This window comes from Ochlerotatus camptorhynchus, unplaced genomic scaffold, assembly GCF_037179485.1.
Source record: "Ochlerotatus camptorhynchus isolate MF236.1 unplaced genomic scaffold, CSIRO-AGI_Acam_v1.1 ptg000082l, whole genome shotgun sequence".
NCBI lineage: Eukaryota > Metazoa > Arthropoda > Insecta > Diptera > Culicidae > Ochlerotatus > Ochlerotatus camptorhynchus.
The window spans coordinates 3532465-3557337 of NW_027040572.1; the positions used below are offsets into that span (position 1 = coordinate 3532465).

Consider the following 24873-nt stretch of genomic DNA (forward strand, 5'->3'; position numbering starts at 1 on the left):
CTAAAGTCGTCCTTGTTGCACAAAGGGCAATTGAAAAAGTACCTCGCCGATTGGGCAAACTGTGCCACGTAGCTCCGATGGAACCAGCCATTCTGACAGCACGGGGCACGAATCGATTCGATTCTAGGAGTGTTTCACCTTATCCACAAGCGCTACGTGCTTATCGCACCACGACTGGAACGTTTCCACGTAATGCGACAGGCACTCATTCTGCATCCCACAAAGCGTATGGAATGAACGGAAGCACTTCTTCGCGCAACACCAAACGTTTGCATACCGTTCCTTGCAGATGTAACACTTTTGTCCTCGGATACGAGCTTCCTCATTTCTGATGTCCTCCTCCATGAATCCGAAGATTCCCTCCTCGTCTTCAGGTAACAAGGTACACGTAGCAGGTATAATGACTAGTTTTGCCACGTCTAGTAGCCCGGTCCAGAATAGAGCATCGCACCATCGTACCGCAATCATGCTCAAACGCGTGACATACAGCATCTTTAGCCGAAATAAATAATAAATTGAACAAAATTGGTTTCATCCGATCCTCCTTCATTCTCACCATCTCACCTTCAGCACGTCGATCGATTCGATGGATTTCGGGATGATTTTGGAGTAAATTTTCCTCCTTCAGATCGCCCTCGTCGAGAGCTTTCAGTTCCTCTACGGAGGAGCAAATGCATACCGAGTATGGCCACCCGAAAAAAAAATAATTATAATAAAATAACGAAATTACAATGATTTTTACGGTTGAATTTCGGGCACATTATAAATTTATTGTTAAATTATTGGACGGGTGAAAAAATAAATTTCGTTTTAAAAGATACAATTCTCAATGAAAATTAATTTGATGAGATCAAATTTGTTCGAGAAAAATCAGTTTTTTTATTGTTAAGATGCTTAACAACCCCCTTTTTTACTGTACATTTCTCATATACCATGATTTTCGTTTTGATTTTATGATAATCAACAAAAATCTCCATTCAAAATCATTATATTTTTATTGGATTTTTTTACGGTCGGGTCCTGTTTGGCGTCCAACAACGATATCTCCTCGGTCGCGAATGACCATGGCTTTGGTTAGGAGCACCGACTGATGAAATCTTTAGCAACAATTGCCGCCAAAAAGCGCGAGTCATTGACAGCTCAACATTGTTTACTTGTAAGCAAATGTTAACCCGATGTGTTTACTCCTAATCATTTTGGCCTAAGGTCTTTCATTATACAAAAGAAGTGCAGATAACAATGAACACAACATAGTGACATGCAGTTTGACAACAGGCTCTCCCTTTCAATTTTCGTTAGAGAAAAAGAGATAACAGGCGGTGCCCCAATAGCATCAACTACTTTAAGCTAGTACATATGAGTAGATAGTGTTGCCGTGAGGTACACTCGAAAATTTCAAATGTAAGTGCGTCAAACCAAATTTCGAGCCGCTCCGTCTGTCACTTCGTTTGTGCCTATACCAACAGCAGCGTTTGACAGTAGGCAGCATGTCCCGGGCTCAAATCGTTTATTTTGCTGTGCTGGGCCCGCTGTTACTGTATAACATGTTACCTACGCGCCTGCCACTGGGCTGAGTACGATCGACTCACCCGGTGGGTAAGCTGAAGTTAGCGTGAAAAGTTCATGTTCATGCTAGCTACACGCAAACTTTAAAATACCCATTAATGGATAAAAAATAACTCATAATACACATAACCCAAAAGCAATAAATAAATTTGATTCAAGTTTCTATGAATGTCATGGTAGTCTAGGATCAGAAAATGAAATAAGTAAGTAATGTAACCATGTAACATCCGATATGTATCAATGGAGACGCAAGGTAGTCTAGTCGTATTGGAGTAATGAGCGAAATTTCTAAACATGATATTTTCAAAATATCGTAACTCAAAAACGAAAAAAAAATACATCGCTGGTTTTTGATATGTTGTGGAGAAAAGCCTAAATTTTCAAGGAAAAATATAGAAACATGTTACGCCCATTGTCTACAAACCATGAAAACCATAAAACAAATACAATCAAAGTTCTTCCGTTCTTCTATACAAAACTCCAATTTTAAAATTTATTATATTTTTTCTCAAAAGTATTTTTAGTAACCTTTCATTTGATATTATGATCATTCAAATTGGCTCAGTGTAATTTTTGGAAAAAAATTAAAACAATCGATTTTCTGGACCACCCTTACATGGAAATGGTCACCCTAATAAGAAAATAACAAAAATACCTGTTGTTATTAATATATTATTTAACGGTGCAGCACGACGAAGTAGCGCTCTTCCCTATGGTGTCTTCGGGAAAGTTTCTTGAAATTTAATTGTATAACCTTTTGGCACTATGCGTTTTTTTATTAATCTCCCTAGAAGTGAGATACAAAACCTATTTTTTCTATTAATCTATTTTGGTGTCTCCAGCAAAGTTGTGGAACTTATTACAAGAACGTTTGATACAGACACTAACTTTCTATCTATTTTTTAAAGTAAGGTAAATCGTGTTTTTCATATCTCCCATATGGTCCAAATTTCAGAAAAATCTGTTTAGACTAATTTATAACTTTCCCCTACCTGATGATGCTGTTGGTTTGCGTGGGTGGGTTATTCTTGCCGGAAATGGGTTTACAAATCTCCATTGAAACCCTGATTAAAACACACAATCATTCAAAAAACAGTTTCCAGACTTTATTTTCTCGCATTTTCTTTTACGTTCGCAAATAATAAATTAATTTACCTAAACCTACAACAACGTCAACGTTTGCTACCAGTGTGTGGACGGTAAATCGTCCAGCGTCCAGCGAAAAGGAACCATCCGTCGTCACCATCGTGCACTCGCTCGCTCACGTGCGCACCTTTGTATGCATCCATAGCGCCTCACGAGGAAATGGCATCCGCCTTGAATAGGAAGGTTTTCCTCCGCCTCAGTGCTGGCGGCACAACGCCCCTTCTAAGGTCGGCCACAGTCGAAACAATAAACTCGGGCAAGTCAATCGGGCGTGATTCTTCCGCAACCTGTTCGGCAAGGGTGGCAGTCAATGGGTGAACTTCGTTCATCACAGTCTCATTTTGGTCATCGGCAGGTGATTGCGCATCGGCTTCCGGAACCAGCTCTTGCTCACTGGAAGCTTCGACTGGTGCTGCCTCTGAATCATCTACTTTCTCATCGTCACCGTCGACGACTAAAACGACGGGACTTTCCGCGATGAGCGGTTCATTTACCTTTTGGTCACTTTCTTCCTGTTTATCGTCATTCAATTCAATTTCGGCGACAACGTTTTCTGAATTTGGCGCGGTTTCTTCGCTGCTCAGTGGCAATTCTGGTTCGTCTTCTTGCTTTGGCTCATTAACTGTTTCGCTATCTGATGGGCTAGTTTCAACGGAATTAGAATCTTCCTCTTCTTCGATTACTACATCATTGTTACTAATTGGCTCAACCGATTGAGGAACTTCTACTTCCGTGACTTCCAGCTGTTGCTGCTGTTTGTCTTCCTGCACATCCTGAACCACCGGCTCCGGTTCTTCAACATTTTGTACATCATTATGCAATTGAGATTGGAATTCCGGTTGAACTTCTTCAGTCAACACAGTCGCAGGTTCTTCATGCTCATTATTATTATCATCGGATTCAATTCCCAAAACAATTTCATTGGTTTCTTCGTCTTCTGACGATAATTCTGCCGTTTCATTCAAAATCTCTTCATCTACATTTGAAGATGCTTCGCTGGATTCGTTACTTTCATCATTAACCTCAACTTCCTGAGTGCTATCAATGGCCTCTTGGGGTACAATTTCCAAAGCCTCAGCATCTTGAACCTGTTCGTCCAGCACTTCTTGAGCCGTATTTTCCTTTTCATCTTCTTCCACGAGATCAAACTTATCGTCGTTCACCTGCTGATGATCGAACATATTCACATAGTTATCACTGATAGGCATGGCCACGGTACCGATGACTTTCTCGTCATCAGAAGCAGCATCCGTCATAGATTCCTCTTCTGGAGGAAGCAGGAACATTGATGGTGGCATGGCGGCAGCCGCACTAGGTTCTGCAGCCGGTTGTTCCTTGTTGGCACTGTCTACTTCGCTGGCGGTTTCCGTTTCTGCGTTGGAAGATTCCTCCGCGTCCGGATAGAACATGGCAGAGTCCTCGCAGGGGAAGCCTAGTTGTCCATCGTGCACGCAGGTTTGATACATTTGGCTGAATAAGGTCTTCTCAGCACAAATGAAACTGAAACGGGCTCGGTCCTGGCATCGGTGAAAAATCTGGAAAGAAACGTAAAATACATGAAGTTATCAAACTGTTCGTTAGGAGTCACACAACTGTGAGATTATTTTTTGCAAATTAAAAGTAATATGACATTTTAAATCTAGATTCATAGCTTGAATGAGTAATCTTTATAATAGTATACACAGCAAAAAAAGTTGTTGAATATTACATCGAAACTGCTGCAACCAGGTCAATCCATCGGTTGTGTAATATCACATTGTACGATGTACATCGATTTTGCGAACAAAATTACATCCATTGATGTAATATTGTATCTGCGTTTTGCTATTACATCATTATTTCATACATCAGCTTGAATTACGTTGATCGATATTACATTTTTTTTTGCTGTGTAGCTCCATGGGACTCGAATATTCATAATAACGGAGGTTTTAATTTATAGCTTTTAAAATCAACCAAATGATTGAGACGAAGGATTTTGGCACCATACAAATTTTGAAAATTTTAAACACAAACAAATTTTTGTAGGTTAAACCTCGATATTATGAAACTATGAGATTTTATAATAATATTTCTTACATGTAAGATGCAAGAGGAGGAGGTAAAGTTTGTGTATGACACATAAAACCAGTTGCTTTCAGAGGATCACAATTAGCTATTTTAGCTGTAATGAGTAATCGTCATGAATGAGTGCCATTCGTTATAGCCTGTTATAGCTAATCGCTAATTGTGACACTCTGGAAGCAAAATTGACAGATGTTATGTGTCATACACAAATTTTACCTCCTCTACTTGCATTTTACATATAAAAATTATTATTATAATATCTCATAGTTTCATAATTTCGAGAAGTAGTATTCTAGCTGTAATGAGTATGTTCAGGGTTGGACCTGACTACTAAAATGACCTGAAAAAGAACTGACATCACTGATAAGATTAAAACGTGGTGGCTTGCTTAAAATTTTAGTGGCACCACCATGATAAATGCGAGCACATTCCCTACTAAAACCTTAATTGTGAAGAATGTAATTATGAATGCTATGTCTGTTTGTCTGTGCCACTGATTTAATGACATTAATTACTACACAAATCCAATACTTTTAATCTCGCTTTTAATTACATTAAATACGGATAGTTAGCTTTAGTTACCGTCAGTACTACTTCAAAACGCATTTATTACTTTAAGTCGTTGAAAAGAGCTAAGAAGGATGCTCTCAGAAGATTTACTTAATTCCGCACACTACCGCTGAAATGCTACTATGTCAGACTCAACCACGAGTACCTATAAGCGGTTAAGTTGTCTCTGTTTTCAACGCTATCAAAGGAGGATTCAACGGCGGCTAAAATCACATCCGAAATCCTTCTGGAACTTCGTAAATGAGCAACGCACAGAAGTCGGCCTACCCTCTTCCACAGAGAACAGACATGGAGTCTCGAACAAAATTTCTCTAAAAACTTGTGTAAAGATTCCTATTCGACTTAAGCGCCACTAACGGCGACTTCCCCACTTAAAAACCCTCTTTGACAACATGATGGCGCTGGCGTTGCACAAATTACACTAGACACTAAGTGCTAGTAGCGCCAAGTGGCAATTTTCAACAGAAAATGTATCGATACTAGCGCCAAATTGGTCGAAAGTGGTAAATTTATAGAGAAAATAAGGAGATGCTAACACCACGTAACGGCGACGTTCCCATTTATTTTACACAAGTTTCTGGCCGAGCTTGAACGTCTGTTCTCTGTGCCTCTTCTATGATTTTTAGTGGTGAAACTATTGGCAATCAACAAGACATTGGTGGACATCTTTTGAGATGGTTTCGTTCATACCTCACGGAGCGCCAACTGACAGTTACTTTGGGTACTTGTCGCTCAGCAAGCTTCTGCGCTAAGTCACAGAGAACAGACGCCAAAGCGCGGTCAGAAACTTGTGTAAAGTTAAGTGGAAACGTCGCCGTTACGTAGCGCTAGCATCTCCTGATTTCCTCTATAAATTTTGCACTTTCAGCCAATTTGGCGCAAGTATCGATAAATTATTTATAGAAAATTGCCACTTGGCGCTACCAGCACTTAGTGTCTTGGTTTTGAAATCCAAAACCACAAAAGTGATGATGTATTTAAAAATATCCCATACGATTTGACAGCTAGCAAAACGTCATTATCATTTTCACATCATTTCCATCTGCTGGCCGACCGTAACGTAGATTCATCAATTGGAAGATTGCCGCAAAAGCTCAACGCAGATGTCGCCACTGCATGATGATGATAATGTTGACAGACTGCATATAAAATTCGTGAAAAATAGCATTAAATCATAATTTTCATCAAGCCTGCGTAAAATCCTTCCAATACAACATTCGAATTGAAGAAGAAAACGTTTTTACGATCAGACTGATGTGCATCTTTGACTTTTCCAGATAAACTTTCATAAGATATATTCATTTCATTTCACGGCTCCATCAATGCTGCATCGTAAACATGATGTAAACAGAAGTAAATTGCTCAATTACTCCAAATAAAGATGATTTGTCATCTTGTTATCACTTTGAAGACCATCCAGCACCATTTCATAGTATGGTGCTTGTTGAGTAAATCAAGTTCCGGTGCGTTTTCCGTCGAAAATTGTGAGTATCAATATGTTTGCTTAAAAACGGCCAAAATGAACATTTATTGAATATTGGCGTCCTATACAACCATTTCTCCATTATCACCAGCATGATACAATCTTTCCTAAGTAAATTAACTTAATTTCCGCTTTCATCTTAGTGGACATCGTTCATATTTACCATTTTCTGAAAAATGCAGCTGCGCAGGAGGTAACCTCTTCCTGTGGGTGCAAACTTGTTATGCATAATTTTCCATGAAAACATCTCCGATCCATATCGAAATAATAACAGTTAGTTTGCAAACACGTTTTCTTACACGATTCAAGCAAAAGTTTCCACGGGAAATAATTAGTTTTTCTTTATGGACCGATTTGCCCCAAAAATCATGTGTTTTACTTGGAGAATTCAGAAAGTATCCTCCTTCTAGTAGTTCTCACTTCGAAATGTAGGTGGCGAAAGCTTGGAAAAGTTTCACTGCAAGACTTCAATTGGAATGTTGTATTGGAAGGATTTTACGCAGGCTTGATGAAAATTATGATTTAATGCTATTTTTCACGAATTTTATATGCAGTCTGGCAACATTATCATCATCATGCAGTGGCGACATCTGCGTTGAGCTTTTGCGGCAATCTTCCAATTGCCTGTTTCCCTTTGGATAATTTTGCATCCATACAACAGTTCTCAGTTCGAAATGTAGGTGGCGAAAGGTCGCAAAAGTTTCACTATAAAACTGGTAGCCCGGTCGTGCAAAGCTTGTTTGACAGTTTTCTTTCAACTCAAACTCGGACGCTGAAGCCCGACACCTCCAGAACGTAAAAAAAAACGCGCCTTTCGCGTTGATCGGAACATTACATTTTGGTGGCGTGCTCTAAAAATCTAATTCGTATTTTTACTTTTTGGCGTTCAGTTCCTTCGTTCCAGCCTAACAAAAAAGGTAACGTATAAAATAAACACATTTCGTAAATCGATTATCACCAAACTTGGAACCGTTTCCAGCATGGCTTACAACGATTTCCGTATGCCCGAGCCACGCATCTACTCGCACCTAGATCTGTATCCCGGCCAGTGGGACTCTCGATGCAGTCCCCAGTTTCCGCTGGCTAACTTCTGGCCCGTCTATGTGGGCAACTTTTGGTGCGATGTGTACTTGGAGCACGCCACCAAGGTGCAGGAGTACTTCGCCTCCAAGGGGCTCTTAGTGCGGATGGTTTTCGGTCGCAGCGCGACGGACGATCCGCACTTCGACTATCAGCGCATATTCCACCTGTACGACTTTTTGGTGTACTTTGTACGTCCGCAAGACGCTGATGATGCGATTTCCTACTGCCACCGGGAGATGTACTACGGTCACCGGTTGAACGTTTTTCCGGGTGAGTACAAGAGGAGCTCTTTAGCTACGGGAATATAGGGAACACTCTGATAGGCCAATAATATTATGTTGAATTCTTTCTTTAATTTTTGTTTTTTTTAAGTTACGCGATTTTAAATTAATTGTAATTTATTGCTAACAAACGAGAACCTGCCAGTTATACACCTATACGACAACCTATGTTAAAAAAGACGAGGTATACGTATTTGTTATGAGTATGACAGTAGTCTATCTATTTTTAGATGGATTAACTGAAAATCGACAGTGAGCATTCATAAGGGCGTATACGCGATGATCGATTCTCTTCATCGATTTTCTCTTTTGTTAATAACTCGCTAGATTTAACGTTTGTCGGTGCGTTTGCGGTTGCTTTTGATAGCCAATGCAACCTGTTACAACTCTACATTGAATAAATTCTACAAAATTGTTTCGCTTAGCTGTAGCAATGCAAAGAGAAAATCGATGAAGAGAATCGATCATCGCGTATAGGCCCTTATGCATGCTCACTGTCGAAATTCCTAACGACTGACGATAGTTTTCTATATTATAAAAAGTATTGCATCTGAAGCTGGAATGCCCCAAAAATGCAAAAAGTATGATAAATGTGCAAGTTTCCGTCAAATCGATTTGATGTCTTCGGATCACTTGTTGTAAGGAATAAGTGCACCGCAGACACCAAGACGATTAGACGGAAACTCGGACTTTAAAAACTTTTTTCAATAAGTGTAAACGCGCTCCAGTTTGGTATTAAATGCGCAACAATGAGCGATACTCCAAAGAGCGATCCATCCCTGCCATCAACTTTAGGGCTGATGTCCGTGGGTTAACTTCTCAAAATTTAAGAGCTTCCCTTTTTTAATTAACGAATGTATGGTAAACACCTGGTTCCTCAATACGCGTTATCGTCTGGGTTTAATGAAACCCTTGAAACAATATCTTGATAATGTCCTTCGGATGTAAAAAAAAAATGAACGCTGATGGACTTCATTTATCTACCTGTCGATAATCGGTAAAGGTATTGATGATGCCGACATTTTTATCCTACCACTTCTAGATCGACGTACCACTGTTCACGAAAGGTTGAAGAAACTGTAATGCCCGCATTACAAGCTGAACATTGCATTAGGTCTTCAGTAACATTGATCTATTGGAAGATTGCCGCAAAAGCTCAACGCAGATGTCGCCACCTCGGTCGCCACTGCATGATGATGATAATGTTGACAGACTGCATATAAAATTCGTGAAAATTAGCATTAAATCATAATTTTCATCAAGCCTGCGTGAAATCCTTCCAATATAACATTCGAATTGAAGAAGAAAATGTTTTCACGATCAGACTGATGTGCAGCTTTGACTTTTCCAGGTGAACTTTCATAAGATATATTGATTTCATTTCACGGCTCCATCAAGGCTGCATCGTAAATATGATGGTAAACAAAAGTAAATTGCTCAATTACTCAAAATAAAGATGATTTGTCATCTTGTTATCACTTTGAAGACCATCTAGCACCATTTTATAGTAAGGTGCGTGTTGAGTAAATCAAGCTCCGGTGCGTTTTTCGTCAAAAATTGTGAGTATCAATATGGTTGCTTAGAAAAGGCCAAAATGAGCATTTATTGAATTTTGGCGTCCCATACAACCAATTCTCTATTACCACCAGCATGATACAACCTTTCCTAAGTAAATTCACTTAATTTTCACTTTCATCTTAGTGAAAATCGCACATATTAACCATTTTCTGAAAAATGCAGCTGCGCAGGAGGTAACCTCTCCCTGTGGGTGCAAACTTGTTATGCATAATTTGCCATGAAAACATCTCTGATCCATACCGAAATAATAACAAATAGTTTTCAAACACGTTTTCTTACACGACTCAAGCAAAAGTTTCCACGGGAAATTATTAGTTTTTCTTTATGGACCGATTTGCCCCAAAAAGCGTCTGTTTTGCTTGGAAAATTTGGAAACTATCCTCCTTCTAGTAGTTCTCACTTCGAAATGTAGGTGGCGAAAGCTTGGAAAAGTTTCACTGCAAGACGCCAATTCTCTTCGTCGACTATCTCTTTCGTTAATAACTTGAGCACATAAACGTTTTTTGTTGTGTTGTGCTTCTTTTATCAATCTGTGTCAATGTAACTTAGGACCTAATGCAATGTTCAGCTTGATTAGTCAAGATGCAGACATTCACCCCTATTCTGTATTTCGTTTCGAACGAAATTCTCATACAAAAAAATATTTTTTTGTATGAGAATTTCGTTCGAAACGAAATACAGAATAGGGGTGATTGTATTAATAGAATTACACGGAATCTTTCACTGATCATTAAATGTTCGCCCATTGAGCGAGCATTTGAACAATATAAGCTAAACATTGCATTAGGTCCTAAGTAACATAGACACATTCTCTTCGTCGACTTTCTCTTTGTATCCCCACGGCCATGTAAAGAAATTCCCAGGTATTTTCAGCACACAGATCGATAAAAGAAGTTTTTATCTACCATTTAATACGACAAACACAACAAGAAACGGTTATGTGCTCAAGTTATTAACGAAAGAGAAAGTCGACGAAGAGAGTTGATCAATGTTACTTAGGACCTAATCGAAGACAACAAATCAAGAATGACTGGCAACTTTGCCAGAATGCAAGCGACAGATACAATAGCGCTGCACTTGAGTGAAGGTGGAAGCAACGCATAGAAAAATTAGCAAATACACACACCTTTCTTCTGAGAGTGAAACCTTTGCTATCAAATTCGTTCGAAGCATTTACCTTTGAGCGGCAGATGACGCGATTGTACCTGTCTCATAGCGTTCGTATAAGAAACTGGAAGAGTTGCCAGTCGACTTGATATGATGTCTTCGACCTAATGTAATGTCTAACTTGAATACTCTACAAGCGATAATCAAGAATATTTCAAAGGAATTTCAGAAGGAACATTGAAAGACAAGTTTAAAACAAGTTTCCGTTAAAAGTTCATTATATAATTTTATATAGGGGTAAGAGGGGCATAGTGAGCATCCCGTGCACCAGCTTGGATCAGCCGTTCGGGACAAATTGGTCATAATGATATGGCACCAGTTGATTTGTTTCAAGCAGCTGGAGATCCAGAGCCAAACTGCGGGATGCTCAATGTGCCCCTCCTCCCCCTATCCCCGTCGCATATATGTATGCAACCCAGATAGCGACAGGAAATGACCCATGACACAATACCAACTGACTATTGCTCTACCTCCCCTTTCCCAGGACGCGTGCCCTTGTACTTTGACTCCACGAAAAGCGTCAAACATACAATCCAACAGCCCCTAAAGCTGCAAATGACGGAACAAGTCTATGAAACTTACATTCAGAGGCAATGCCCTGCCCAAGTGACGTGCGTTGTACAGCACCACAGAATGAGCCTCATAGCGGAATACGTCTCCGTAAAAGATCGCGATAAAGCTATCAAGTATTGCCGAGTCTGCCTTCCTAAGGCAATCGACGCTTCTCAGCAAAAGCAACGATTCATCGAGCAGGACGTTCAGCATGAAATTTGCGATCGTTTTCAGAAGGATCCCTCGTTTGCCAATATGCTTCCGCCGGACATCATTTTATCAGCATTTTTCAGTGGCGTTCGTTTTAACTGCTACAGGTGGCGCTTTTTCAGCAGGCTACGGATGCCACAGCAGATGTATTTGATAGGCCAGAGATCCTATAGATTGAGGCTTCACAAAAGGGCCTTTAAAAGTGCGCTGAAACATTTTGGGGTGAAATGTACTTGCAAACCTCATGTTCGGATGTATTTCAAACAGCAAAAATGCACAGATGAATCGAATGCGCAACCAACGATAAAGGTGGCTGAACCGTTGTCCGGCGATAATCTCCGAAATGAAGTCGCAGTCCGCAATGCTACAAATGGATCAAATATTCTGCCATCGGTTGTTGCGGTTCAAGCACCAGCAGTTAACCTGCGCGTTCAATTCGCAGGTGACAGTTTCTATGATGATTCATATGATATCGATTTCAATCTTGGCATTGCATTTTGACTGTCCTTATCGTTTTGATTACTAATTGAATTTGATTTAGTATATATTTTTCATTTGTTTGCTCAAATGTTACGGACATTTTTAATTTTCTTTCTTCAAGTGAATTCGAGACAATAAAACCTTTGTTGTTTATCCTATAAGATCGTCCGCTTTTTTTTCACCAAACAAAGAAAGATTCGATCTGATGGTTACTGGTCATTGCAAAACTCTGATTAGCATTCAAACCCACAACGTCAAAAAAAACTACCCTATATCGACAGTGAGCATGCATAAGGGTGTATACGCGATGATCGATTCTCTTCATCGGTTTTCTCTTTGCATTGCTACAACCAGGGCGTCACAATATCAGCTTCAATCGACCAAATCGATGCGACGAAGAGACTGCTGGCTTTCTTTTTCTGTTAAAGTCGAACAGCTTCGCAGCATTCTAGAACCTCAGTCGGCGTGCACAAACAAATGTTCAATCGCTTGTCTCTCTTTCTCCCGTCGCTCCATTGGTCTTCCTTTCAAGCTTCGTCGAAATGGATGAGCGAAAGAGCGCTCGACTTTGATAGTTTTCTCTTTCATGAAACACATCAACAGAGGTTTCATGGCGTATATGACGGAAAATGAAATAACACATTTAAAGCATTTCTCACGTCAAAACACTTGAAGATTACACGTCATATTTCTAATTTATCTTCCACCCATATATTTATCTAAAAAAAATGATCGAAAACGGGACATAACGTATTTTAAACAAATTGAAAGAGCGGCGATAGAGTGTTCGTGAAAGGGGATTGAAAGCCATAATGAAGTTCGTTTAACTAGAAAATCGACGTTATTTACATTGAAAGCGATGAGCAAAGCAACGACGAGAAGTTCCACAGCCAGCCTTTCCTTCCAAGCGTCCTTCTTTTTTATTTTCGTTTCTTGCTGATAGTCTAGCTAGGCGTTATAGAAATGAAGCGTCGAACACGTATGTATGAGAGAAACAAAACACGAGTTCATTTTAGAGCTTCGAAATTGTAGAGCCCTGGCTACAACCAAGGTGCCTTCCATTCATTTTGGATAAAAAAAATGTTTTATTAAATTATGGAATAATAAGATATTATAGTACTATTTTGTTTGTGTAAGCAACAAAAAAAAAAACTGTGAAGTTTGTGTTTGTCACATAATACCTGCCAATTTTGCTACACGAGTATCGCAATAAGCGATTTTGTAATTTATCTCACCCGCTCTTCGCTCTTCACTCTTCGCGAAGCGGCGATTAGAAAATCGTTCATTGTGACTCTGCCAAAGCTAAATTTGCAGGTTTTATGCGTCAAACACAAACATTACAATCTTTTCTCTTTACTTACACATAGAAAATATCATTATAATATCTTATAATTCTATAATTTAATAAAACATTTTTTTAGGCAAAATGAATGGAAGGCACCCTGGTTACAACTAAGCGAAACTATTTTCTATAATTTGTTCAATGCTGTATTGTAACAGGTTGTATTGGCTATCAAAAGCACCAGCAAACGCACCGAGAAACGTTAATCCAAGCGAGTTATTTACAAAAGAATAAATCGACTAAGATACTCGATTATCGCGTTTATGCATATTCACTGCCGATATTTTCAGAATATTTTTTTAATTCTTCAAAACTTGAGATTTCGGTTTTTTTTAGATACAAAATCAATTCAGAAATGACGGAGTTATGATACCAATGTACTTTTAGCATTTTCCAGCATCAGATGTTGGGGATTTGAGAGTTATACCCCGTTCACATTACAGCGTATATCACGTGATATACGCTGTCTTGTAATGAGCACTCATACATCTAGTTTTCACTGGAAATCCTATGTATGAGTGCTCATTGCAAGACAGCCTATATTACGTGATATAGGCTGTAATGTGAACGGGGTATTAGTCTAGGTAGGGTTGGATTTTTTTAACTTGGCTTTCAGCATGAAGCAACGTCATCTCCAAGCCGTATTTTTTCTTATGGGAGCTCCCAATAGACTTCGTAGACAAAAAAGTGTTTGTGTCTACGCTTCATTAAAAAATATAAATTGATAAATAATAGAAAACTGTTCCCGAGTGTTCCGAGTACTCGGTCCAGTTCCTTTAACTTTAAATTTAAGACAGCAATAATGTATAACGCAAAGGATAACTCGGCTCTGTAAAATTTATTCGATTGAGCCTGCACAAATAAAGTAAATATATAAAAAAAAAAAAAAAAAAAAAAAAAAAAAAAAAAAAAAAACTGTTCCTGAATTATGAGCTGCAGTTCGAGCTCCTTCGAGTGTCATAAATGTGCTCATTGAAGATTTCCGTTATAGTGTACATTTATGATCCCCCAGAAGCAGTGGTGTTTCCTTAATCTCAATCTACCTGTGCACCAACATATTGAAATTAGTTCACTCGTTAAATTACTCAGAAGAGGAATGAAATATTTGAGACCTCTCTTAGCTCAGTCGGTAAAGGCGCAGCTACAAAGCAAGACCATGCTGGAGGTGGCTGGGTTCAATTCCCGGTCCGGTCTAGGAATTTTTCGGGTTGGAAAATTTCTCGACTTCCCTGGGCATAGCAGTATGATTGGACTTGCCTTGCCACACAATTATACCAATGCAAAAATGGTACAGGCATCGAAAGCTCTCAATTAATAACTGTGGAAGTGCACCTAGAACACTAAGTTGAGAGCACGCAATAAGCTAATATGCGATATGCAATGAGCTTGAAATGCGAAGAAGAAGAAGAAGGAATGAAATATCTGTTGCATCTCAATTGAAAAAGTGTTGATATTTTCGAAAATAAAGGAGGTGTCCAATCTGCCCCGGGTGTTCATATTGCCCCTAGTTCCCCATACACTCAAACAATTATTCACGTCAGAGTTACGTGAAAATATAGGTAGTTCTTCGTTGAGCGAAGCGTACCACATTTTCAAGTAAAAGTTACGTGATTTGATTGATGGTTTTGACGGTATTTTTAGGTGGTAATTATTTTAAAGACCGCTCTCAAATGCTGTCAGGAGTTTCATTATTTAAAATAGGTTTTCGAATCCTGAGCTCAAAATACTGAAATAAATTTATTTCGAATACACAAACCAATGGTGATAGTGATAATATAAACGACATGCATATATATTAAACTACATGATTTAACATGATAATTCTCACAGGAAACGCGCCAAATCCGATGCAGTTATCCTATAAATAATTATTTAAATTTGTGCATTTGCAATTCGGTTTTCAAATTTTGATTTAATTGTTTTCAATGAAAACAACCTAACAAAACAAACTGTAACCAAAGCTGCATCACCGCCATATTGAATCGCACCATTTTTTTTCATACTTGTTGTAAATCACTTACCGTTTACGTGAAATTCACCTAATATAGTCGGACATGAAAATCACGTAACTTTTATCTGAATTTCTATTGACATTTATGTGAAATCACGTAGATTGTACGTGAATCACGTAGCAATGATGAAAGCTGAATGTTTCTGGGTCTACGTGATTTTTCACGTAACATGGACGTGTATAATTTTTAGAGTGTAGAGTCTTCGATGATTTTTTAATTTGTTTTGTACCAAAAAAAAGATGCAATTCGTTAACCTATTTTCTTTAAATCTCTGGACGACGATCGTCTCAAAACTGTTCGACTAGATTAAGCATTTGGAAAACTTTTTTTATTATGTTCAAGATCAATTTTTTGATCTAGGTTTACATCTTCGGCAACATATTGGGGGTGCAATTTCAAAACACCAAAATCGACCGCGTTACGAAAAGTGGTCAGGTTTTGACCACTTATAACTCGGTCAATGGCGGATGGATTTTAATTCTAAACAAGCCAAACGATTGGAATTTTTTCTACGAATCTGCTAAAATGAAAACATCAATTTTTAATAGGTCACTATTGAAAATTGCACAAATGCCCAACTGTTACAATGGTGATCAAAATTATCATTGATTGCCTGCAAAAAACGCTTTCCCTAACACATTTCAAAATTTAATTCCATCCGGTCTCGTCATTGTGGTGAGTTGTGGTTTCTGGTCGTCATCAGCAGCAGCAGCAGTGCTTTCGACGCATGACGATGAACATTGTTCTCCAGTGCACAACGAATAGCTGCGCGCAAGCAGCGAACTGCAGCCAACATGAGCGTCCATTCACAGAAGAAGGAGGAAGAAGCCGCACCGCTACTGATCGGATTCAGTTGCTTGTCGTGTGCCGCTATGGGCCATCTATTCCAAGCTCGTCACTCTCGTTCCAAACAGCATACAGCTCGCCAGCCTCATCCGTGTTGAACACCCTAATAGCTCAGCATTACTAAACCATCACGACAACACGGTTTTTTTTTAGGACCACCATACATTATTGTTGTTTAAGAGTTAATTTTCATTGGACGTTCGCTTGCCTTGCTGCCACCACATCACCCCCAAAGCTCTTTGATTATGGTCGCTGGCAAGCTCAATGTCTTCCATACTACTGTGCAACGGGCCAAGAGACGAGCCGAGTTGTCGAAGTTTAAGAAGGTGAAGGTGGCGAACCGAGATTCCAAATAAAACACGTCGGCAAAGCAGCGGTCCCGAAAGCTGTATACAGTCAGGAATCCTTATTGCCGGGGTAATGGGGGCGTGAATAAGGAACCGCGAATAGGGATACCCACAGCTTATGGGATTTTCACTAATGGGGGCTGTAGTGGATTATCTCATTTGTTTCAATACATAAAGCTATACTATCTTCGACAAAGTTGCTGTACTGGGTTAGACCAACAAGCCTGTGCCATTGGATTCAGGTTAAATTGAGAACTACGCCGCTAGAGGCGCTTCACTTTTATGTTACTTATGACGGGCGCTATAATATATGGATCATATTTCCAACATAGAATATTTCGTGATCCTGGCCATATAGAAAGTTACTGTCTTCAGCAAAGTTGTTCAGGTGACCAAGTCCTTTCGGATGGTGGCCATATTAGTGCAGAACTCTCTCTACGCAGCGCCAGTGTGCATGTGCAATTCCTATATAAACTGTATCTCGAGAGCCTGGCCATATAGAAAGTTGCTGTTTTGAGCAAAGTTGTGCAGGTGATCAAGTAATTCCAGATGATGGTCATATTAGTTCTCACTACGCAGCGCAGCTATCTTGGATTCCAAAATGGCATCTGACATCGATTTCCGGCATCTACACGTCATCCCTTTTCCGGTTCCTGTTCTCACATTGCACAGCAACATCTTATATGGACAAGCTTTCGAGACATAACATATTAAGGAAGTTCATGTGCACACTAGCGCCGCGTAGTGCGAGAGTTCAGAATTAATATGACCATCATCCGAAAGAACTTAGTCACCTGAACAACTTTGCTCAAGACAGTAACCTTCTATATGGCCAGGTTTTCGAGATACAGCTTATACAGGAAATTCACTTGCACACTAGCGCCGCGTAGTGAGCGTGTTCTGAACTATAATGACCATCATCCAAAAGGACTTGATCACCTGCACAACTTTGCTGGAAACAGCAACTTTCTATATGGCCAGGCTCTCGAGATACAGTTTATATAGGAATTGCACATGCACACTAGCGCTGCGTAGTGAGAGAGTTCTGAACTAATATGACCATCATCCGAAAAGACTTGATCACCTGCACAACTTTGCTGGAAACAGCAACTTTCTATATGGCCAGGCTCTCGAGATACAGTTTATATAGGAATTGCACATGCACACTAGCGCCGCGTAGTGAGAGAGTTCTGCACTAATATGGCCACCAACCGAAAGAACTTGGTCACCTGAACAACTTTGCTGAAGACAGTTACTTTCTATATGGCCAGGATCACGAAATATTCTATGTTGGAAATATGATCCATATATTATAGCGCCCGTCATAAGTAACATAAAAGTGAAGCGCCTCTAGCGGCGTAGTTCTCAATTTAACCTGAATCCAATGGCACAGGCTTGTTGGTCTAACCCAGTACAGCAACTTTGTCGAAGATAGTATAGCTTTATGTATTGAAACAAATGAGATAATCCACTACAGCCCCCATTAGTGAAAATCCCATAAGCTGTGGGTATCCTTATTCGCGGATAGCCCGGCAATAAGGATCCGGCAATAAGGGATACCGGCAATAAGGATCCGGCAATAAGGATTCCTGACTGTACGAATCTGCTCACAAAGTTCAAATAGGTCGTCATGGACGACGAAACTTATGTGAAGGCGGATTTCAAGCAGCTTCCGGGACAGGAGTTTTATACCGCATCAGGAAAAGGGAAGGTGGCTGAAATTTTCAAAACCATCAAACTATCGAAGTTACCAAAAAAAATATCTCGTGTGGCAGGCCATATGCACGTGTGGTCTAAAAAGCGGCATTTTCATTACTACGGGAACCATTAATCAACAGATCTACGTCTAGGAGCGGCTGCTACCATTCCTAAAGCAACATAATAGACTTGTGCTGTTCTGGCCGGACTTGGCGAGCTGCCACTATGGGAAAAAAGTTTGTCAAGTGGTACGATGCGAACAACGTGGTTGTGGTACCCAAACACCACAACCCTCCCAACAGCCCAGAACTCTCGAACGGTATTGAGTCTTGGTCAAACGGAATCTCAAAAAAAAAAAAAAAAACTATAAATCTATGGAAAACGAGCAGCAGTTTAAATCTAACTGGCGTTCGGCGGTGAATAAGGTCGATGAGACCACTGTGCACAATTTAATGGAAAGGGTTAAGTGGAAGGCACGGCAGTTCGGATTTGGCAAACCAAAAAATAAAAGAACATTTTTTCTATTAAATATATGAAATGAACTACCACAAGAAAAATAAGAAGATTTTGGTGATATGAATTTTGACTGAAAGAAACGATTATTTTGTCGACCAATTTTTGCACGTTCCAGTCTTCAATTTTGAATCTTGAAAGCTTCTCATGGTTCAGAATCTTGAAAATGTTCATAAGCTCGGAATATTGTTCTAAGGACTCACATTTTATAACCCCTGAATGTAAAAAAAAATACCACCCCTAATCTTGAATATTTGATTTTTCTAAACCGAGAGTCTCAGAATTTTGATTTTTTTCTATTTTGATTTTTCTTCTGCGATCTCAAAATTTTCTTCCATAGTCCACTGCCGTTTATAAATTGATAGTGAATGTGATTCAATTGACAGACGATGAGATTCGTTTGAAAAAGTGGTTCTTCATTATATGGGCATGAGAATACACGTTGCACAGAATAAATTGAATGGTTGTGCTACTTATTATACAATCATATTATCATCAGAATTTCAGCCTAATAATACTTTTGAGCCTGTTGATCAGTGTTGGAAAAACATCAAAAGATTAAATCTCATAAATTTAATCTTATTTGATTACCTATCGTAAAAAAAAATCAACAAGCAAACAATAGTGGATGATTTAACAAGCTGTGATACGGTAGCTCTGATATCCTAACAAAACTCATAAGCTACGATTCTAACCAAACTGGGATCAATTCGAGCTTCAAGATTTTGGCTGTAAAGTCAGGTGGGACAAGAGTGCCACCCCAATAATTTTGAAAATTAACACATTTTCAATGCTTGTTCACCCATGCAACTATGAATTGTATTCCTATGCAGCATTATAGAAAGTTCTGTCTTACAAAAATTGAAAAAAAAAATGATTTTGTGCAAATGTGTCGAAAATCGAAATTATTTAAAATAATTAGACATCATACAAAAAGGATTTTCGAAATTAAAAAAAAATAATCCTACTGATGCCTCACACTATTAATTATTAATTGAAGCCTTATGTGTTTCAGCCTTTCCTAGAACACACGTGGATTAACGGGGCCCAGAGGGTCGGTTTAAATCCAAATGTGACGCGTACTCTTTGGACCAAGTTAGCCAAGACGGAAAAATGATTAAAAAAATCTGGGTCACTTGATCCCATATATGAACATTTTGTTGGATTTTATTTTGTTGGCAAATTAAAAAAAAACAGATCCTTTTTGTTTCCAAACGCTAGTCTTTAAACAATCAAAGTTGTGTGATATTTTAAATATTCGGAACCGGCCTTCGGTAACAGTAAAAATTTTAAGATTCAGAATAATAGAACATCGAAAAAATGCCGAGATCCCAGAAAATAAAAAAAATAAATCTAGAACCAGGAAGAGTTTTGAAAATTTTGAAACTTAAAAAAATAATTACGACCGGGGTTTCCGGATTTGTTACATTTATCGCAACTTACTAAGATGCCAAAACACTTCTGTATGAAAATTAATGAAGTTTAATAGGTAAGTGCAAATAAATACATACCTAAAAGTGTCCTCATTAGGGCGCTACCGGAACCGGTTCCGAGGTATCCCATACGTGGTCTGTATCTTGGCATTATGCCAAAGCACTTCACACATAAATAATTATTCTCAACCTGTCATCTGTTTCCACACTACCATCTGTCCCATTACTTTCTTGAGCCATATTACAAGTTTTATAAAGGTTTTAAAGCGCACTTTAAGCCTCAATCATGGTCTACAAAAACATGATTGAATCATTCTGCGGAATCTGATTTGCGTTAAAGTTTGTGAATGTCAATTCCCATTGCATAAAATCGCCCACGTAACAACTGACTATCGCTCTACCCTCCCTCACAGGTCGTACACCTATAAAATTCAACCTAACGAACAGCGTCAAACACACACTTCTGCAAGAGGAAAAATTGGGGCTAACGGAGCAGGTTTTCGAACAGCACATCTATCGTATATCCACTGCCCGGATGGATTGCGTCGTGATGCATTCGAAGCAGGATATCCTGGTGCAGTACGTTTCCGTCGAAGATCGTAACAATGCCATCCGCAAATGCAAGCTGTGTTCACCCGACAAGATCTCCGCTGGTCAAGCAAGGCAACGTTTCCTGGAGAAGGATATCATGCTGGAGCTTTGCCAACGCATTCGAATGGATCCTTTTTTCTTAAGCATGCTTCCACCGGGGAACATTCTGAATGCTTTGTTCAACGGCTCCATTCCGGTCATTGCCACCAGCTGGAAAACACTCAACATGCTGCAAATGCCAAATATGCATCTCAGAGCCCGCAAGGGTAGTCAGGTGTATCAAAAAATCCAGCAAACCAACAAAAAGGCCCTGCGACTATTCGGGGTGAAATGTGATTTCGGGGCAAAAAAAGGTCAGTTCCAAAGAAAAATTAAAAGACTGCAGCAGCGATACCTCAAAAATCCTGATGCGGTCAGAAATGCCTGAAATTGATCAGCTGCTGAGTCTGCTAAGGGTTTTAGGATGGACTTTTGGTATTTAACTTTTATTTTATCTATTACATGCAGCTCCAATTGAATTGGTATTAGAGCTTATTTTTTTTTATCTCCAGCGCAGCGAGCTGAAGTTGTTGACATTATTCTTATGTTATCTTGAGTTGAATTCGAAAAAAAAAATACAGATTTGAATTTGCGATAGCCATCTTCGGTCTTTCATTTGCGCAGGAGACATCCGACATATCGTTAAAAATGGTAAAATCCGCCACTTGCAGATCGAACAGCACGTTGTACAAATACGGAACCTGCGATTCTTGGAACAGGACGTTGAGCTAGAAATTGCAATGTTCTGCACTGTCGATCCCAATTTTATGCGAATGGTTTCACCAAACTATGTCCTGCAGGCACTCTTTCAGACTTGCGTGCCGGACACTCGAAAGGTGAAGCTTTAGACCATTTTTTTCCCTTAATTTTTCAACACAATTTGAATTTGAACAAACTTTCCACCTATTGAGCTAAAGTCCCATGTTGTTGAACTAAAACTACATTATGGGTCCGATTTTGGCAACACGTTTCCAATGTTTATAATTTGCTTATTCTCTTTCTGGATAGTTTTGAAGCTTAGGATGTGATCAGTGCTGCGAAATATCAATGTCAATACCTACAAAGTTCACCACGATGCATGATTTCAGTAGTTATAATATCAATATCATTCGCCTGTGCGAATTCATTCCGTAAAGAGACTACTGAAATTCAAAGTTCTGCCGCATTTTTGTCTTATATACGCCAGCTAATCGAGTTCCGATTGTTAGAAAACTCATCAGTAATATTAAAACAATGCAACGGTTATACAACTAAGTTGATTTACTGAAGTAAAGGTAAGATCTTCAACTTTTTCCATTGTGACATTCTAATGGATAGTAATGTAAAAGTCGTACCGCCTCATCGGAATCAGTGTCGGAAGTGAAATTCAGTACAAGACCAACATCTTAAATTGTTTGACGATTTAAAGTAAAAAATTGAGTGTTGCCAAAATCGTGCCCTTACTGTATTGATTTCCGTCAAAATTAGTTGGCAATCTGTTCTTTTAGCAAGAATGTACAATTATAGAAAATTAGACAAAGTGAAATTACAAATGCTATAAGTCATGATCAATCCAGTTCATTTGACGATCTTCAAGTCGTTATCGTTAAACGTGAAAGGTTTTGCAAATAAAAGTACACAATTTAGCCTTAAAACACACTTCTGTTTTGTATATAGTCCATCACCGCCACCACGATCTCGACTCTCTCGTATCATTATTGTAGAGTAACTCACCTGACAGTCATTATCAATGTCAACGTAGAATCCGTCGGTTCGATTCGCACATACAAATGAATGGTTAATGTCATCACGTATCTCCTCGGCACCGGCTGGAAGCACGTACGCGTAGGCTTTCACTTGTTTGCTCTGGAATAGAGGAGAAATAAAAGCAGAAGGACTAAAATGAATGAATGTGCAGTGGAAGTTATAGATTGTCAAACCGTTTCTAATTTTTGGTGAAACAGCAAAGGGCATCTATGGTATGTTTGTGCGTGGTGTGGTAATCATAATCGAAAGGGAAACTGCCACCGGTTATTTGGCATATGATGCACTAATATAGGTGCCTACCAATCACGTGAGGTGCTGTTGATTGGTGGTGACACGGAATGGTGTTCGTTAATTGAATGCAAAATGCAGATGACTTAATCGATAGTGAAGCGGCGAACCCGTTTAGTACGGAACGCGACGCGGTGCGGAAGTAAACGTCGATGTGATAATTTTATGGGCAAAACTGATCGATGAGTATGATTGATTTCCTAGGCGATCACTAGACTGATGTAAAATTTGAAATTTTCGTTCCACAAACGGTTTCAAACAGGGTCCTGATTAGCCTTTCAAAATTTGAACTCATTTAGTAAGGAACTGACTTGGCACAAACCATTTGTTTATGTGGAAATTACTATGGGAAAACCAAACTAAGATCGTTTTTCCACCAAACGTCAAATTAAATGATTATTGATTGTTTAAGAGATTGATAATCTTATGCCATTATCAAGCAGCTATTTTGTGGACAACACTGTATTGTACAGTGTGACATAGTAGCCATGATTTGTGTGCTTTATTTTACGCGCCAGAAACACCAATGTTGCCTGCTGAACATTTGATTGAGTATAATCATAAGATATCAGCCACTTAAATTAACTTTGGTTTCTTACATTTTATCAAAGAGTGGTATTCAGCAAAGCTGTAGCTGATTAAATTTCACACAAGCACAGTTATCATTTTTCAAACAGATCGATATGGTATTTTTTTATTATTTAGGAGATTTTTAACCGTAGGCTTGTTCATCTCCGGATTTGGTGAATTGTTAGATAGATTTAATAAAAAATGGGTTTCCCATAGTAATTTCCATAAAAACTTCAAATGGTTTATGCCAATTCAGTTTCTTACTAAATTAGTTCAAATTTTGGGAGGCTAATCAGGACCCGATTTGAAACCGTTTGGGCACTGTGGAGTCTACCCAAGTAACATTTTACGTTTTATGAAATACTACAAGGCTACTATAAAACAACATACATAAAACCCTGGTCAAGACGGCTTTGCCTTTATTACATCCACCAAAACATCATTAAGACTAGAATCTGTCTAGTTGGCCCACCCGAAGAAGGTTTTGAAGGGCATATCTTCGAGGCACTTCAAGATTGATTTGCTGCAAAAAGGTTATATGACGAAAGCATTGAAAACCATTTGAAATCCTTAGCAAAACTACAATAAAAGCCATTTGGCATCAATACTAGTGCCATTTGCCTTTGACGCTTGCTAACCGCACTGAAAATAAAGCATCAATCAAGATAAAAAGGGATACATAAATATCATCAGATCTTGCTAAATTCATTGTTCAAAAATGAATATTTCAAAAATATTCTTAAATTTCCTCGTCTAATGCAAACGAATTACTAATTTATCAAAGCAGTTCTCATTTTGTGGTCTATTTTTAGGTGACAGATTAAATCTAATGTAAAATATGCTTCGAAAGATCGAAAAAAATAAGTCCGCCTTGGGAAATCATTGATTTTACTTATTATTTTTAATTTAAGAAACAACGAATAGCTATGTTTTATATTAATCAATGCGTCCAGCCGAGATAATTTAATGATTTTCGGGATCTCTACTACTGCTCATTGATGAATTTATGAGATTCAAGTTATTTTCATGGAAAAACATCTTGAAAAACGAAGATAGCAAAAAACAAATGTAATAATAACAATATGGCGGTGGCATAAAAATTGATTTTCCATATGCCATTGTGAAAAAGCTATTTTGCTTTCATGAAATCGCTAACAAATATAAAACGTTTTAATTTGGCTTTAATGAAGATAATTTCCAGACTGAATTGTATTTATCTGAGACCATTTTGCTGGATTCTCTTCCATTTAGTTTTATGACGGCAT

General features: G+C 38.8%; 2 protein-coding genes across 4 annotated transcripts in view; one reads left to right on the top strand and one right to left on the bottom strand.

The window, feature by feature from the left end:
- Positions 1 to 2824: 2824 nt before the first annotated feature.
- The window catches only part of LOC135698126 (uncharacterized), a 29887-nt gene continuing 7838 nt past the window's right edge, over positions 2825 to 24873 (bottom strand). The window contains exons 2-3 of the mRNA XM_065218011.1: positions 22718 to 22849; positions 2825 to 4247 (exon numbers count right to left, since the gene is read on the bottom strand). Of these exons, the coding sequence (XP_065074083.1) occupies positions 2862 to 4247; positions 22718 to 22849 (1518 nt within the window). The 3' untranslated portion in view covers positions 2825 to 2861. The remainder of the gene's footprint in view (positions 4248 to 22717; positions 22850 to 24873) is intronic.
- On the top strand, positions 7606 to 21744 carry LOC135698131 (uncharacterized). 3 transcript variants are annotated; one of them, XM_065218018.1, is made up of 4 exons: positions 7619 to 7690; positions 7731 to 7749; positions 7812 to 8185; positions 11426 to 12308. In XM_065218018.1, the coding sequence occupies exons 3-4, from the start codon at positions 7813 to 7815 to the stop codon at positions 12202 to 12204; spliced, it is 1152 nt and encodes a 383-aa protein (XP_065074090.1). In that variant the 5' UTR covers positions 7619 to 7690; positions 7731 to 7749; position 7812; the 3' UTR covers positions 12205 to 12308. The 3 variants fall into 3 exon arrangements, with proteins under 3 accessions (XP_065074091.1, XP_065074089.1, XP_065074090.1); XM_065218019.1 differs by lacking the exon at positions 11426 to 12308 and adding an exon at positions 20788 to 21744 and having other exon boundaries at positions 7606 to 7749; XM_065218017.1 differs by having other exon boundaries at positions 7606 to 7749.

Bases quoted from the DNA above. Each gene is read 5' to 3' on its own strand.
- LOC135698131 (XM_065218017.1), top strand. From the start codon at position 7,813: ATGGCTTACAACGATTTCCGTATGCCCGAGCCACGCATCTACTCGCAC. The intron at 8,186-11,425 runs GTGAGTACAAGA...CCCCTTTCCCAG, and splicing joins CCGGTTGAACGTTTTTCCGG to GACGCGTGCCCTTGTACTTT.